General features: G+C 37.5%; 1 protein-coding gene across 1 annotated transcript in view; it reads right to left on the bottom strand.

The window, feature by feature from the left end:
- Positions 1–2,070: 2,070 nt before the first annotated feature.
- rbm18 (RNA binding motif protein 18) overlaps positions 2,071–18,191 on the bottom strand; it is a 35,150-nt gene continuing 19,029 nt past the window's right edge. The window contains exons 3-6 of the mRNA XM_043720106.2: positions 17,915–18,041; positions 11,662–11,748; positions 9,221–9,306; positions 2,071–4,552 (exon numbers count right to left, since the gene is read on the bottom strand). Of these exons, the coding sequence (XP_043576041.1) occupies positions 4,378–4,552; positions 9,221–9,306; positions 11,662–11,748; positions 17,915–18,041 (475 nt within the window). The 3' untranslated portion in view covers positions 2,071–4,377. The remainder of the gene's footprint in view (positions 4,553–9,220; positions 9,307–11,661; positions 11,749–17,914; positions 18,042–18,191) is intronic.

Consider the following 18,191-nt stretch of genomic DNA (forward strand, 5'->3'; position numbering starts at 1 on the left):
CAGCAGTGCTAACCACCGAGGGACTGTGCTGCCCCTGCGTTGGAATGCAACATTCTCAGTAAGATTTTTATTGACCTGAGCAAACCCAGCTCAGTGATATTTAATCATTCAAGGAAAATATGGCATTGCAACATAAATCAAATGGACAGCTTTTTCACAATTTAAAGAATGAAATCAGTAAGAGATTGTTATAAACAGTTTGTTGGGGAGAGTTGACCACAAGCATGTCAATGGCTGTGAAGCGTGGTGATCACATTGTGGGGTGAGTATGGTGAGACCACTGGAGAGTGGAAGGTGGGGGGGTAGCAATCATGGCAGTGATTTGAGCTGTATCAGGTGGGCGTGTTGTTTTTGAGAGAGGGAGGGGGAAAAGGGTGGAAACAGGGGTGGGGTGGGGGAAGAGGGGTATTGGGCAGGACCTGTGTTTACTGTAGCAGGAGTAATACACAGGAAGGTCAACAGTGTTAGGGCTGGATGCACAGTATCTGGGGAGGTGTCTGGAGTGGATGGACTGCTTTGACTTTTCACCTGAACGACTGAATGATGTCGGAGAAATGGTTCTATGAACATCAGTCTAATCAACTGTTTTACCAAAGAGAAACAAAATTCACAGGCTTTTGAAAACCATGAGCAGCACCCAATCAGGATCATGGTATTAGGATGATTCTACCAAAATGCTCGAGAGCATGATAAACTATGATTTCTGTTGTGCCGTTTCTATATCATTTTTCTTTAAAGTAATATAGCATGACAATTTGTTTTGAATGGATGCTATGAGGTAAATCATTAGAATATGCAGCTCCCTGAACTGTTTTAACTGGAAGTGTAAGACAATACAGTTAATTTCTGAATGATGAAACCTCTGCACTGATGACTAAACTAAAGATTTATGCCATCCATCTGTCAGTTACCACTGCTAAGAAATGAGCTCAGGCCAATTGCAATGTACATTTGAAAGCTCAAGTCCAAACTTGAAGAAACGTTATACCAATTTCAGGTCACAAGCCTGATTACTTTAAAGTCTAAGACATAGAACATAGAACAATACAGCACAGAACAGGCCCTTCGGCCCACGATGTTGTGCCTAACATTTGTCCTAGCTTAAGCACCCATCCATGTACCTATCCAATTGCTGCTTAAAATTCGCCAATGATTCTGCCTCTGCCACTCCCACAGGCAGCACATTCCATGCCCCCACCACTCTCTGGGTAAAGAACCTACCCCTGACATCTCCCCTATACCTTCCACCCCTCACCTTAAATTTATGTCCCCTTGTAACACTCTGTTGTACCCGGGGAAAAAGTTTCTGATTATCTACTCTATCTATTCCTCTGATCATCTTATACACCTCTATCAAGTCACCCCTCATCCTTCTCCGTTCCAATGAGAAGAGGCCTAGCATGCTCAACCTATCCTCGTACAACCTATTCTCCATTCCAGGCAACATCCTGGTAAATCTTCTCTGCACTCTCTCCAAAGCTTCCACATCTTTCCTAAAGTGAGGCAACCAGAACTGCACACAGTACTCTAAATGTGGCCTAACCAAAGTCCTGTACAGCTGTAACAACACTTCACGACTCTTGAATTCAATCCCTCTGCTAATGAACTCTAATACACCATAGGCCTTCTTACAAGCTCTGTCCACCTGAGTGGCAACTTTTAAAAACAGTGACAACTTGAATGCTGGAAAATTACTACAGCCACTGACTTTAATGGGAGTAGGGGGCATCTGCTGTAGAATGGTCAAAGTACACAGCATGTCTGATGTGCTCCAACTGCACTATCCCGACAAAAATAATGTACTTTGAAAATTAAAGCAAATTATTTTCCAGATTGGAATGAATTTAATGGACTGTTGGTAATGCAAACCATAAGAGCAACACTAGATAAATACAACAGTAAACATCTTTTCAACAGATATGGAAGCCTGGATCACTAATACATCAAGATTATCCTGGTATAACAGCCACAATGACTTCATGCCATTTTTCCACATAAAATACCTAGTTTATTGAAAAGTGACGTTGGTGTAATCAGTGTTGATCAGATACACAGGCAAATATAATTAAACAAGCTTTAAATATGTATTTTTAATAGTTTCCAAAAGATAAAAGGCTTCACAATAACAGAAGAAATTTGCTATACCAGACAAAATCTAGAAAGAAAAACTAATACATTCCATTTACTCTTCAATGTTGAGCAACTGAAAGTTTAATATGTATTTTTTAATACCTAAAAAATATTTCATTACAAGTCATAAATAATAAATTTTACACAAAGAATGACATTAACATTTTTCCATTATACACAGACAACATCTTTAAAAGGGACTTAATCATAAAATATATACAGTTTCTAATTCAAATCATGATTTGTTCCAGGGATGACTCTTCAATGTACAAGTAAAAACCAGGGTTAAGAATTGGCCCCTTACCCAAGGTATAGGACTCAACCCATTGTGATTAGGAACATCCAGTCACTTTGGGCCTAATTTATATACCAAGGATTGCAAAAAAAGGAAGCAATTTTACCACTTTGGGTGGTTTACAGGAGGAAAAAGCCAGTCAGTTCCTGAGATCAATTTAGTGGCTTGGCTAAAAATAAGAGACTCAGTCTTCAAAAAGCTGGGTCATAGTGCTAAAGACATCTGGCTAACTAAAACAAAATCTGCACTTCAACCCCATAATATTAACCAATTTAATTCCAAGGCTGCTTGAAGTAATAGTATCAATTTCTGTAAATATTTACAAATCCACATTCACACATTACAGTACATGACTGATATGTTTAGGTTACTGCGTGGCAAATATTTTGTGACAAAGGATCAAAATTGCTTTAATGTCTTTCTGGCATGGGAAGGAGATTAGTGCAATGGATGATAAACCTCTCGTTACATGCAGCAAGCAGTGCATATCACAATCTCCAAAACCCATACTCCGTTACAATTCACGTCCTCAGCAAGTATATGCCAGATCAAGGTCTTCACTAGAAAGTTATGGATATCTTTAAAAGTACCAACAGGTCTTGTCTTATTTAAAAAAAGAGTAAAGTATTTTTCACTTATTCTTCAGTAAGGTCTGTCATATGCTATATTTGCCAACCCCAATCCACAAGATTGTGAATAATGAATAAAAAAACAATGGTTGACAGGATCATGGAAAAGAGTTGCTTTATTTGTAAAGATTATGTTGGATCTATCATAATTCAGAATAGGCAGTGTAGTGGTAATGTCATCGGTCTTGCAATCCAGTCTAATGTCTGGGGATGTCCATTCAGACTCCATGACACATGGCAAAATCGGAATTCAATAAAATGCACTGAATAAAAAAACTCGCCAAATGGCAATGACGTAGCCACCGTTGATTGTCTTAAAAATCCACCCGGTTCAATGCCCTTTATTCTGGTCTACATGTAACTCCAGATCCACAGCATTGCCAATGACAATGAACACGATGTGCAATAAATGCTTACCTTGCCAGTGATGCCCACATCCCATTCATGAGTAATTATAAAAAGATCAGTTGCGCAATACCAGGAATCTTGACTTCCGAAGTTTACGTTAGCTAAGTACCATGAGAGTTTATTTAATTACATTTAATTTCATGATATTTTACCATTTCTGTAATCTGGATCATTACCAATTCTCCTTTAAAAAGAAACTTTAATATGGCCATTTACAAGGTGTAAAACAGTTGAATGTTTAGCATTGTCACATCAAAACAAAATTGACTTGTGGAAAAAAGATAGCCAGCCAGAACATATTATTTTGGAAATATTATCTTAATCGAACACGCAGTACAATTTAACTACACATTCAGTATAAAACTTTTATTTCATTATCAGACTTTCCATGATGTATATTGCCATCAAATCTGCAACTACATTTGCATTCTTATTCTAAATTTGCAATCAAACAGAAAGGGAAATGTCACCATATAATCCAGGGATTTTACCAGCAAACCTTAGTTCAATAGAGAACTGCAAGATTATGGATGCCACTTGCATGATAAACCACAGCAAAATACCCTTGCACTGCAAAATTGCAAGAAATAGTTGAGACCATTACTCAAGTAACAGCCTTATTTCAGTCACAGTCGAAGTCATGGTCTCAGTTTTAATTAGCATGGCCAAAATTGACACTCACATTAGAAATCAGCTTTCTAGGATGAAAGGTCGATGAGCTCAGCACTGCTAATTACTCTGCTGGCATACATTTGAACCATATGCTTTAAAGACCAATAGCTTAACTTTTAAATTTTGTTTAGAAAAATAAATCATATCATACCAAGTCACTGTGCAGTAATCATTGGATTTTGCAGTTCCACTGAATATCAAAGAAATCTGATAAGAAAGACTCTGAAGTACTCATGGTGTCAGTCATTGCTTGGATTTCCGAACAAGTCTAGAATAGGGAGCAGTTCGTGATTTGTTGCCAGGTACTTTGTCTGTGGGCTTATTGTACGAGTAAGCTGGGGGCCCTGTATACTCCACATCTGGGTTTTCAGCCATCATTTTAAGCTTGGTTTCAATTGCTTTTATTTTTGCACTAATGCTGCAAATAAAAAGAGATGACCATTAGAACAAGATTAAAGCCCCTTAATCTACATTATATCTGGCGGCTTTGAAAAGTCAATGGCAAAGTGACTTTTGAAATCAAGTAGCTTGCTATTAACATAATAGCTTAAGATATTGTTTGCCGTACTTTAGAAAATATAGATATGTAATGTCAAGCAACAAAATGAAAGCTGTCCTAAAATGTTTGAAGTTTTCATTTGAATACAAAAAAAAAATTAACAATGGAATATCCTTGGTAGCAGAAAAAGCTAAAATCTGTTGAACAGCAGTACCTAGAATTCAATACAAACATCTATAATACAAGATTTGTTTTTTTGGTATCTTTAAATAACCTGCATGAAAAATGAACTGCAATAATGATCCAACTGCATCTAGCAAATGGCATCTATTCTATTTCTCCCCCCCCATTTTTACATAACACACCAAATTATATCCACTGTAGAACTAATTATTTCAGTCTATGAAAGTACAATTGCAATCAGAGTACAGAATTTAAATCTTAAATTTACATTGTCTCCAAAGACTGTCCCCTCAACGTTTTTTTAAAAAAAAGGTTTACAATTTTACAGCGGACCCAATGAAGCTGGAAAAAGTCTATTGAGACACCTCCAGCATGGGGTCCATACAAGAGAAATACTATTTTCTATCTAATTTTGCCAAACAGGAACTCTAGTTCTTTATCTGATTTTATAATAATATAAAGATTTGTTTATTGGATTAATATGGGATCTACAAATGTGTTAGATAATTTCAAAACTAGTTAGACTATATCACTGAATTTAATTTTCCTGTGAATGGCATGAGACCATGATCATTATTGCAGTCTTGGGTGTTGACTGGTGTTGCAGAGACATCTGAAAACACCAGCAGCTGGAAAAAAAACAAGGGTATCAATCTCCCATGAATCTTCACACCGCTTATAGTTAATACACATTTTAAAGCACTGACTGCACAATCTTAGGTTAGATTCAGTGTAACAAAAACCTTGCTCATCATCTTCTAGCTAGTCTATCAGTAGTTAATAGGTTATTCATGAATAGGTTGTGTCCTCTATTTAGTGATGACAGTAAAGTTGGTCTCAAAATGAATTTTAAAAATGCACTGAACAAATACATTTAACAAAGTTGGACAATACGGAGTATATGTGGTACTTTACAAGTGGTTGATTTGTCCTTTTGATGTTTATAGAAATGAGTGAAGAAAACAATCAGCTGGTCAAAGCAATCATTTCATATCTGTAAAACTTACATTGGATGACTTATTTCCTTCCCACTTTTTTTTGGTTAGTTCTGATCTTGCTCAGTTCATCATCATCATCACAGATCATAGAGATGGACAGTACGGAAACAGACCCTTCAGTCAAACTTGTCCCTGCCAACCAGATATCCCAACTTAATCTAGTCCCATCTGCCAGTACCTGGCCCATATCCCTGAAAACCCTTCCTATTCATATGCTCATCCAGATGCCTTTCAAATGTTGCAATTGTACCAGCCTTCACCATGTCCTCTGGCAGCTCATTCCACCCTCTGCTTGAAAAGGGTATCCATAAAGTCTTTTATATCTTCCTTCGCTGACCCTAAACCTGTACCCTATAGTTCTGGACACCACCACCCCAGAGAAAATACCTTGTCTATTTACCCTTCCCATGCCCTTCATGACTTTATAAATCTCTAAAGATCACTCCCCAGCCTCTGATGCTCCAGGAAAAACTGCCCTAGCCTATTCAACCTCTCCTTACAGCACAAATCTTCCAACATCCTTGTAAATCACAACATCTTTCCGATAGGAAGGAGACAAGAATTGCATGCAATATTTCAAAAGTGGCCTAACCAATGTCCTGTACAGCTGCAACATGACCTCCCAACTCCTGTACTCAATGCTCTGACCAATAAAGGAAAGCATACCATATACCTTCTTCACTATCCTACCTACCTGCAACTTTACTTTCAAGGAGCTATGAACCTGCACTCCAAAGTCTTTGTTCAGCAACACTTCCTAGGACCTTACCATTAATTACACAAGTCCTGCTAAGATTTGCTTGCCCAAAATGAAATCATCGCATTTATCTAAATTAAACTCCATCTGCCACTTCTCAGCCCATTAGCCCATCTGATCAAAATCTTGTAATCTGAAGTAAACTTCTTCACTGTCCACTACACCTCCAATTTTGGTGTCAGCTGCAAACTTACTAACTGTAAGTCTTATGCTCACATCGAAATCATTTATATAAATGACAAATGTAGTGGATCCAACACCGACCCTTGTGGCACTCCACTGGTCAGAGGTCTCCAGTCTGAAAAACAACCTGCCACCCCCACCCTCTGTCTTCTATCTTTGAGCCAGTTCTGTATCCAAATGACTAATTCTCCATGTATTCAATGAGATCTAACCTTGCTAACCAGTCTCCCATGAGGAACATTGTTGAATACCTTACTGAAGTCCACATAGATCGCATCTACTGCTCTGCCCCCAATCCTTTGTTACTTCCAAAAAAAAACAGCAATAACAACTCAATCAAGTTTGGGACATTGTGCGTGGGAAATCAAAGCCATGCTGACTATTCCTAATCAGTCCTTTCCTTTCCAAATACTTGTAAGTTGTGTCCCTTAGGATTCCCTCCAACAACTTGCCCACCACCAATGTCAGGCTCAGTGGTCTATAGTTCCCAGGCCTGTCCTTACCACCCTTCTTAAACAGTGGCACCCCGTTAGCCAACCTTCAGTCTTCCGGGACCTCACCTATGACTATCGATGATACAAATATCTCAGCAAGGGATCCAGCAATCACTTCCCTAGCTTCCCAGAGTTCTAGGGTAGACCTGATCAGGTCCTGGGGATTTATCCACAGCAGAAAAGCTCTATAACATGCAGTTTAATCTTCCTCACCCTATGCAATTCAGTGAAGTTCTTGGAAATACAGATGATCTAAGTTGCTACTATTTATTATTTTGAAACTTTGTTAATGTCAATTGGTCTGTGCGCATCCCAGCTGAACCAAATCCTACATCAACACGGACATTTATAACAGGTGTGAAGATTGAGCAGAAGCAGAAACGCTGGCTGATGACATGTCCTGACCTAACCCAATGCCTTAAGACTAATTTTAGAGTCAGATGTACAGCACGGAAACAGACCCTTTCGTCCAAATCGTCCATGCCAATGAGTGCAGTTTCTCCAACAAATATGAATTGAACCATGTAGGTCTTGGATCTTAACTACTCAACGATATTGATTGAAGGTCAAAAATATTCAACGTATTGTGCGAATTAAGCATAATTTAAATGTCAGTTGATAGCACCGTCACCTCAGTTGGGAGGTTTTGGGTTCAAACCTCACTTCAGAACTCAATATTACATTGAGTCTATGCTATGCTTTCGGAGGTGCCACCATCTGGATGAAACATTAAACCAGTGTTCTGAAGCCTCAGATATTTAGAAAAGATCCAACGGCAAATTTTGATAAAAGCAGGGGCCATTGTCCCAGAGACTTGACAATAATTATCCTTATACCAGGATCACTAAGCCAGATTTGATTGCTGCTACATTTGTTGTGGAACCTTACAGGTTGTAAAAATTAACTAGTCTTTCCTATATTACAAAGATTACACTGCAAAAGTACTGCTTTACATGCTTTGAGACATCTGGAGATCACAAAACTTACTGTTTAAAAGCAATTGCAACCACTGTGCCATCAATTTAAAAGACTTCACTATTAAAGAATAACATTTTCTTTCTTAGAGACTTGTTAATTTGTTAGACGAGTGAGGAACAGAAAAATGCAATTAGAATGGGCATTCATTGCAGTTTGTATTGAATCAGTTTAGCTTCTGTCATTCAAAAAGAAAATGCGACAGATGCTGGAAATCTGAAATAAAAACAGAACAAACTGGAAACATTTAACATGTCAGGCAGCTTCTGTGAAGAGAGCAAAGTTATTTCAAGTTGATAACCCTTTGTTGAATGAAAAGTCATTGACGTTGAGTTTTTTTTCCCCTTCAAAGACATGACCTGCGAGTAGCTTCTGCAATTGTTGAAATGTGCTACATATACATGAGAACGCAATGAAGCATAGTGAAAGACACGACACAGCTATAGTTTAAACTGCTTCAAGGCTCAAACCTACATTCAAAAGAGCAAAAGTAAAGACAATCAAGAAATCAAAGGAAAAAGAAAATATGCATTTTTATAGAATTTTACGTCCTTTACCAAGTACTGTTGAAATGCTGTCATTTGCTATAGACATTGCACAGTAAGGTCTCTACAGCAATGGGACAAATGACAGTTTAGTGTTTGGTTGAAAGATAAATAATGGTCAGGAAGAATAGAACTTTCGTCCCCTTCTTTGAAGGGTGTCACGCATTATTTAAGCTAATCTGAATGGGAAACCAGAGCCTCAATTTAGTGTCAGCTGACAGACAGCAACTCTAGCTGCACAACACTCCCTGAAATGTCACCTTAAATGATGTGCTCAAGTCTGTGCAATGGAGTTTAAACTCAATCTTCCATAGAATAGAATATGGGGCACAAGAAAACTTGAGATTCCATTCCATGTAAACATGCCTTAAGCTTGGATAGTGACTCTTTTCAATTCTGGAGACTTCAATGTGCTTGTGACTAAATGGCTTAAATAACGTTCGCTACATTACCTCAGGTTGGACTGCACTGGCTCAGTGCTTGAGGAAGGCTCCAGGCTTATTGGAAGAATCTTGTCATTTTTATATTGATCATATCTCTGCATAAAACAGGAAAACGTAGACAAATTTTCATTAGATCAGAATATGCACTCCAATTTACAGCAGGAAGAAACAAGATCTGCATAAACAGTTAAAGAAAAATACATGATACTGGCATGAAAGATCACTATTTTAGTCAAGTAGTTACCCAAGCTGCTAGTACAAACACCAATTATAATTAAATAAATTTCTCTAACTGTAAACAGAATGCTGCATTTATTTTGATCCACAAATGGTACCAGTTCTTAAAATGGTGAAACATTAACTAACCTACTTATTGATGAAACAATGAACTGCAGAATTGAATAACCGCCCACAGCAACAACTAGATTTTCAAATGTGTGATATGAAAGTATCAAAGTTATCCTGCACCTTCAGCAAAAGTTATCAGGGATACAACATTGGATCTCTGTCCTGTGCACATGTTCTTGGCATTTGCTCTATCCACATAATTGGAATGCATTTTATTCAGGCATGTTCAGATAAAGTTAACTTTGCAAAACAAGATATATGTATTGTACATGTATGGGGGAGGGTGAGGGCATTGATTTTGCATAAATATAACAATTCTCTAGCTAGTGCAGAAAATCCTGCTCAGGTCAAAGTGAACAGGTCACAGTACCAATTCCACCAGACAATTGGCTCAAGAATTCCACAAGAAACGCATTTCTCCTGCAAGAAAAACAACCGGGTTCTGTATTAAGCTCTCACTTTCAATTGTTATAAGAGAGGTGTATTCTCAATAGAGTGATATATTTAAATATAATTACATGTAATTCAATGGAGATTGTGCTCCTAAATCATTTATACTCCTTCCACCTGTTCCTTAACTGATTTTGAAAAATACCAATGTATTAAGAAAAGTTTTTAGCGGAGTACACTAAACCTCGTTATTTACCACTAGTTCTTGGGAGTAATAGCCTTTCACTATACATTAGATATTATTTGGGTAGACAAATGCAGTACAAATTGCAGTGCTGAAATGTTTCTCTAGCCTGACTCTAGAATACCGTTACTTCAGAACATTTACAAAGAAAAATATAAAGAATGCAGTTAATAGCTGAGTAAAAACAATTCAATGTGTCCAACCAAAATGTACATGCTAAAGTACTGAAGCCAAAAGATATTAAAAAGCTGGTTTCGGTAATTATCAAAATAGAAGGTGCAATTTTCAATTCAGCTGTAGGGTTCCCTTGAACAGAAAAGTTAGAAACACTGTTTAGAATCCTCAGTTTCAAGGCCCCTGAAACAGCACCAGCACATTCGATGCTCCCTCAAATGTTTTATTTGGCAGTTGTTCAAACTTGCTTTCTAGGTGGAACTTTTGAAATGTCCTGCAGCTGTTAACTGCTCCTTGCCCATGCAATTTTCATGAAAATAACCAGGATCCTCAATTTACCCAAGTTACAGGTCACAATTAGAATGCTATAGAACGTTCCTATTATTTGCAACAGCACTCAAAACATAAATTAGCATAGTTCAATAAATTAATCAGTCTGTATGACTGCTGCAATCAAAAATATGGAACTTGACAAAAACAACCTTTGTTAGAAATCAGATGAAAGGAACTAGATCCGCTCTTACTTTCACTATTTCAAACTCAAGTTAAGAACCAGAACTTGTCAATTTGAAAATGTAATTAATTTTAGGGAAAAGAATAGCTTGCCTATTTTCTTCCTCACCACCCATAAAGCAGGCTAAGACCACTGACCATCAACAGAACTCATTTTCTCACATTTATCGGAACTATTTTAATCTAAAAACACATTGCAATAAGAGCTTGATTTCTATTACATGCTTTGGCACATGAGACACAACAGCCTGCTTACCTCAGTATAGAGCACTACTGCCATATGCAATTCATTAGTCATAACTATTGGATAGATAACCAATGCCAAAAGTCTTTGACGCTTTGGACACAATTTGTCAGCGACTGAAATACTTCTGCGCTATCCATGAGACTGCTTGTGGTTTACAAATGTTCAAGTACCAAAAATCTTCAGAGACCAAAAATGGAAATTTACTTAACAAAAGGCCCTAACATATTTAAACTAAATGTTCAGAAAGTAAAACACTGCCACTAGAACGACAAACTGATCTCTAGGTATGAAATTTTGCACTTACACCAGGATTGAAGGCAAGATCTGGATTACTTAATGGTGCCAATTACAGCATTTGTTGCGCTAATTTTCTACAGCTTTAGTTCATTCAGTTGGGTGCTAAAGCACAAAATGACTAAAGTATAAAATTATAACCCTAAAGAGTAAACTCAAAGTCTGCACTTTTAAATCTGAAATCTTGCTGGAAAAAAGGGAATTTTACATTCAGGACAAAAATTCAAAAACAAAATTCACCTTCACTTGTGCATGAGCCCAACGCACTACCAGTTTCTTGGAGAGGGCAAGTTTGCCATTTAAGCACTGAATGGCTCGTTCAGCTTCCTAAAAGTAACAAAATGATGAAACTAAGTTAATAGTGTGGAAAAATAACATTTGTTTCTTAAAAACCTCACTGGTGTACAGTCATCAAGTAATTTAAGATTAATTGTCAGTCTTAGCTTAGTTTGCAGTACTCCTGTGTTTTAATATGAAAGTCTTGGGTACAAGCCCCAAACAAGACGAGAGTACACAATCTAGTTTGGAATGTTTGTTCATTACAAAAGGAAGTACATCTTTCAATTGAAATGTTAAAAAGGGGCTCTGTCTATTCTCTTGTGGATATAAAAATCCAACGCAGCCTAAAGAGATGCATAGTTGGTGCCCTGTCTCCCCAATGTAGATGAGACCACATGGAGAATAATGGACACAGTGGATGACGTGTGGAGGTGCAGGAAAATCTCTGCTGAATGTGGAAGGATCCTTTGGGGCCTTGGATGGAGGTGAGGGTGCAGGTTTTTATACCTCTTGCAGTGGCAAGGGCAAGTGCCGGGAGTGGAGGGAGGGTTGTTGGGGGGGGGGGGGGGGGGGGTGTGTGGTCCTAACGAGGGAGTCGTGGAGGGAATGGTCTCTATGGAATGCTGATGGGGGAAGGGGGCGTGGGGGGGAAGAATTTGACTGAGGTGGTGAAAATGGCAGAGGTGGATACATTGTATCTGTAGATTGGTGGCTGGAAGGTGAGGACTAGGGGGGGCTCTGCCCTTGTTGCAGTTAGAGGTGTGCGGTTCAAGGGTGAAGGTCCAAGAGGTGGAGGCGGTGGACTGCAGGGCATTGTTGACCATGTGGGAGAGGCAATTGCGGTCCTTGAAATTGGCAGCCATCTGGGATGTTCTGGAGTGGAAATGCTCCTCCTGGGAGCATATGAGGCAGAGGTGGAAGAATTGGGAGTAAGGGATAGCGATTTTACGGGAGGTGAAAGTGGGGGGACGTGTAGTCCATGTAGCGAGAGAGTCAGTGGGTTTGAAGATGATGTCTGTGCTGAGTTGGTTGCTGGAAACGTAGATGGAGAGGTCCATAACAGGTTCAAGGTGTCCACGATGGTCCAGGTGAACCGGAGGTCAGGATGGAAGGTGCTAGTGAAGTTGATGAACTGTTCAACCTCCTCGTGAGAGCACGAGGTGACACCAATACAGTGATCAATGTAGTGGAAGAAAAGATGGGGAATGGTGCCGGTGTAACTACAGAAGATAGACTGTTCCACATACCTGAAGAACAGGCATAGCTGGGGCCCATGCAGGTGTCCATGGCTACCCCTTTGGTCGGGAGGAAGTGGAACCCACTGTACTACTTGGACAACATTCACAAGTCATTTGAGGTTCAATCATTATTTAGGATGCTATTGTAACCCCTTAATTATTATAGCTTGACAAACTGCAGGTCAAATATTAAATACACTAGCTCAATTGCTATTATGTTAACTCTATTCTGAATGGGTGCAATGAAAGATTAAAATGCAACTCTGAAATCTCACTTAAAAGACACGTGCGCTAACTTCACCTGAAACCTATATATTGCCTAGTCAATTTAATATGATAATATTGCTAGATTTCACAGCCACCCACAGTCAAATGATAATGTCATATGATTCAGCCAATAGCAAAACGAATTGGGTAGGGGTTTGGCTAGTACTGCAAGTTTCTCACTGAACTGTCTCAAAAATCTATTTGTTTTATTGTCTTGGGAATTAATTTGTTTTTCCTCAATTGTTTTGGGAAATTGGGAATAATTAATAAGCATTCTGCTCTTAGTCAGCAGATAACAAATCTAGTAGAAATAATCCTTATTAGATCATCAATATTACTAAACTTCAAATGCTTACAAGATGCCAGAGAATGAGTTTTAAAAATTTAAATATTGGAAAAATAGCTGTACAAACAAACCAGGAGCCAGGATTTTTATGGCCTAGAAGTCATAGACCAGCAGCTAGTAATTTCACAAAATTAAAAATGGAAGAACTTGACAATATATTTGTATGAAGAGAATCAGACAGGAGTGTGAAGATTCAAGGGTTGCATGCTTATTGTAAGAGCAGATATAAATGAGCAAATCATTGCCTCAGTTTTTACAATGGAGGCAGATACTGAAATTCAAACATTGGTGATTATTTAAAAAGAGATGTTTGTTACACAGTTACTTAACTCAAGATATTTAAGTTACTGGGATATTTTCATACACTCATTGAGAAATAAGAATCTGGCTATATTATAATTTTCCAGAATACTTAGGAATGATTAAATTGTGCCAAAGTTAGCAAAAACAAAAGATAAGTAAGGAAGTTACAGATCAGTTAATCTCACATTGGTTATTAATAAACTACTCAACTGTACATATTACAAAGCTCACAATGGAACCCGAGTTATGGCATTTCAGCACAGATGCAAAAACAAAAAGCAAGTTGCATTTGACCAGCCTCACAATAAATTGAATAAATACCAGTGGAGGAATGGAAGTTGAAATGGATTTTCAAAAACATTTGGAAAAGGTAAAATGTTGACACTCAAGATAGAATTAAAGAGGAATGTAGCAACACAAGTTGTTGGAGGGTGTGAGCAAATGATTTGAAAGATGTGGCAAGTAATATTTTCGATGGTTCTGGCTTGGTGATGATCTTACGTAGTACATCCATAAATGATGCAGACGCGGGCTTTGATAGACCAATACGATGATTTGCTAATGACACCAAATTGTACCATTGATGACAATGAGTTTTTGACCACAGACCTGATATTACCAAGTTCACTTCTTCCCATTTCTGTAACATCACAGAACTCTGCCTGATACTTTAGATCTACAGCTGATAACTTTTTTAATGCCTTAATTAGCTCTAGACAACTTTTCCAATACTGGTGGCTTACTCCACATTCTGAATCCTCTAAACTGGAGGTCATCTAAAATTCTGCCGCCCGTACCCTGTTCACCAGAACCCAGTACTCACTAACCTAAACTGGTTCCCAGTAAGCAATGTCGCCATTTTAAAATTTTTTAAATTAATGCCTGGCTAACCCACTCTAACCTATGTAATCCTTTTTAGCATTACAATGCTCAAAAAGATATCGACACTCAGTCACTTCTGGTCTCATGAATTTTTGATTTTAAACACTCCCAAACAAACCCCACAGATGAACTGCCAAAAACTTCAATCTCTGGAATTCCCTCTTTGAATCAGTCCAATTGCTTGCGCCTTTCCTTCAAGATGCTTCTTGACTATACTTGTTCATCTGTCCCATAGTCCCTTATGTGGCTCGATGCCAAATTTTAATCTCTTCCAAAGCACTGTGGAACAGTTTACAATGTTAAGGCAGCACATAAATACAAGTTTTGATTATTTCTGGTTGCAAAAAGCTGTAGCAGGACATTCACAGATTAGTTAGCTATAAAAAGGTCAGAGACTGGGCAGATGCAGTTCAATGTAGAAAAAAAAAGAATATATTTGGGAAGAATAAGGCAAGGAAATGCAGACTTCAAGATTCTAAGAAGTTAAATGGAACAGAGAAATCTTATTTTCGGACAATCATTCTTAAAAAGATGGATATAGGGCCATCAAAATGGATAAGCAAATCCTTGGTATGTCTATAAATACAGAATACGAGAGAAAGGAGGATAGCTCTTGTGCTGCAGTGATAATGTCTGAGCCAGGAGCTCCAGGTTCAAGTCTCACTTGATAACATCTCTGAACACCAAGCTTAGAAATACCTACAAAAGGATAAAAGGAGTAGTATTGGAACTACAGGACCACAATCTGAGATTACTGTGTAATTTGAGCACCCTCAAAAAAAAGGTACATTGTAGATTTACTATAATATCATGAAGAACAAGCTGGTAGACAGATTTGACAAATTAGATATTTTCACTAATGCTGAAAAGAGCAAGGTACCACCCAATAAAGAACTTCAGAATTATAAAAGGTTAAGCTAAAGATAAAAATTGATAGATCATTTCTATAGGGATAGTGACAGTTAACAAGTGGGCAGAAATTAAAAGGAGGTGGGAAAGCATATCTTATTTAAGACTGGTTATATGTTGAATGCACTGCTGCAGACCATTGGTGAAACAAAGTTTAGCAATTCTCTTAAGTAGGAATTAAGTAATTATTTGAAAAAATATAATGGGAGGGGAAAAAAGTATGGAGAGAAGGGAGGTGCTCGAGATGACAATACTAACACAAACTTCAACCAAGTGGCCTGTTTCTGGACCCAGACATTTTATGATTCTTTGAAAACAGGGTAATATACAATTATGATTAGTCAAATACCATTTTAAAATGCTTTATTAACTAATTGGCCTCAAGGGTCTAGCATAACTAACATGGATGATTACTGGAATGAGAAATATATTCAAGCAGAATTAACTCCTGCTTGTTTTCTTTAGAATAGGGGCTTCTTGGTGACAATTTTATTTTTTAAGAATACTGAAGATGACTGACATAATTAAAATCTCCTTAAAAATGTGGGCCAAGCAACATGAAGCAAATTTTCACATAAAATGCTAGGAAGTAACTGGTCCAATAGGTTTCCCAGGAAGGCCACCAAGACAAAGAATAAATTGACTGAACGAGTATCTAAAAACATTTCTGAATACAGCTCCAGAAGTGTGACAAGGTTGATTGGATTTCAATCCTATGAAAAAGGCAAAAGTTATTGGGCTGAATTGATGCTAAAGAGAATATAAAACTTAACACCTGCAGACATTTGTATACGAGGTCAGACCCACATACCTCACCTTACAAAGTGCTGGGGTCTACTCCAGCACTACACAACCTATGTTGTGTACTTCACTCAGGGCTAATTTCAGGTCTAGAAAGCAAAAAATTAGCCCAACATAAGTCTCACTTTAACATAATTATAAATATAAATCAGCATTCAAAATGAGGTTGGTTGTCCTTCACCGTCAAAGCTGTTTCTGATTGAGGGTTCTCTTTCTTTGTAGAAAAGTGCTAACTACACCTTATTAGTATGTAAGAGGAAGTGAAGTCAATAAAATAAAATACCTGAGGGAGGTCACCCAAGGTCATCAAGTATTAAGGTCTGTACAGTTGACTGGTAAACAGACTGGTTCAGGAGTTTTTCCTCATGTTTGTTGCAAAGGTTATTTTCCTTTGTTGCTACCATGTTCAAATATGTGAAGCCTTCTCCAAACTAATGGTTTATAGAATTTCCAGAGATATATTAGTTATTTGTGAAAGTAGAAATTCATATACACTGAATTTTGTATTATATCAAACTTAACTTTTAATTCTAAGAATTAAGCCAAAAACAGTTGCCCATGATAATATTCAGTGCAGTTTGAAATAAATTAAGTGCTATTAAAATTAAGTGCTACTATCAGTGTCTTTGGCTAGAACACCACAAACGGAATTGTTATTCAAAGTTTTGTAATATAAATATTAAAAATTAAGTCTGAAATATTATCTAAATTTAACATACAAAACCTTGGTAATTTATTAATTAGTCCCCTTTATGACGGTATGGATATGCTTCTGAAGCAGAGACTGTATCAGAAGGCCTTACCTGTCATCTTGTGGGTTGCGCTCAAAAGTATCAAATTTGATTTCCAAAAGTGAACCTTTACATTTTAATTTAAGCCAATAGGTATGTGGCACTGGTGCACACCTCCATATACAAAGTGTGACCTATTAATTAACTAGCCAATACACCAAGCTTTTTCCAACTGGACTAAGTTTTCATGACGAGGGTAATTGATAAAGTTGTTGTCGACAAATAATTTGTATATGGTGGGATCAATAAGAGTTATAAAGCGAAGTGTGAAGTTTGAAGGTAATAGAATTGCAAGCTATTGGAAGGACCAGGAATCTAAGTAGTAGATGGAAAAGACAGCTGTGATAATAAAAGGGACTAACGAATGCTGCAAGAAAAAGGAAAGATGGGAAATTAAAATGACACTAATTGTGATGGATAAAATAATTATTACTGTTTTATGATGCACAAAGCAGTTATTTGAAAACATTTTTCTGCTTCCTTGTTAAATAAAATTGAAATGGTTTTTGTATTGGGGTTGGACACAAGTGCTGTCAAGTCAAGTACAGACAATAGCATTACTATCCAGAGTTATTTAATTCCAAGTAAGTAGAACCAATATAAATACTACATTTAAGAGCTTTGATTTGATTTTTAATGGCCCAAAAGGAATAAACAACTTTGAAAAAAATACCTACCTCTTTTGTCTCAAAGTTGACAAAGCAGTAGCCTCTAGGTTGCCCCTCAAGCGGACCAGATTTGTGAAAGAGGAAGTCAAATTGCTTCACTTTTCCAAATTTCTGGAGTAGCTTTAGAAGGTTGTATCTGAAAGAGATGAAAATACTGTTAACACCACTTTGGCTGCCGATTAAGATTTGAATATTAACAAATTTGAAAGAAACCTGCAGACATACACTATTTTAATGGTAGCCTGAACTGTAAATACAAATAGATTTTCAAAAAATGGAGGGTTCT

The sequence above is a fragment of the Chiloscyllium plagiosum genome, unplaced genomic scaffold (genome assembly GCF_037043375.1).
Source record: "Chiloscyllium plagiosum isolate Xiang-an unplaced genomic scaffold, Cpla_swu_hap1 HiC_scaffold_21, whole genome shotgun sequence".
Lineage (NCBI taxonomy): Eukaryota > Metazoa > Chordata > Chondrichthyes > Orectolobiformes > Hemiscylliidae > Chiloscyllium > Chiloscyllium plagiosum.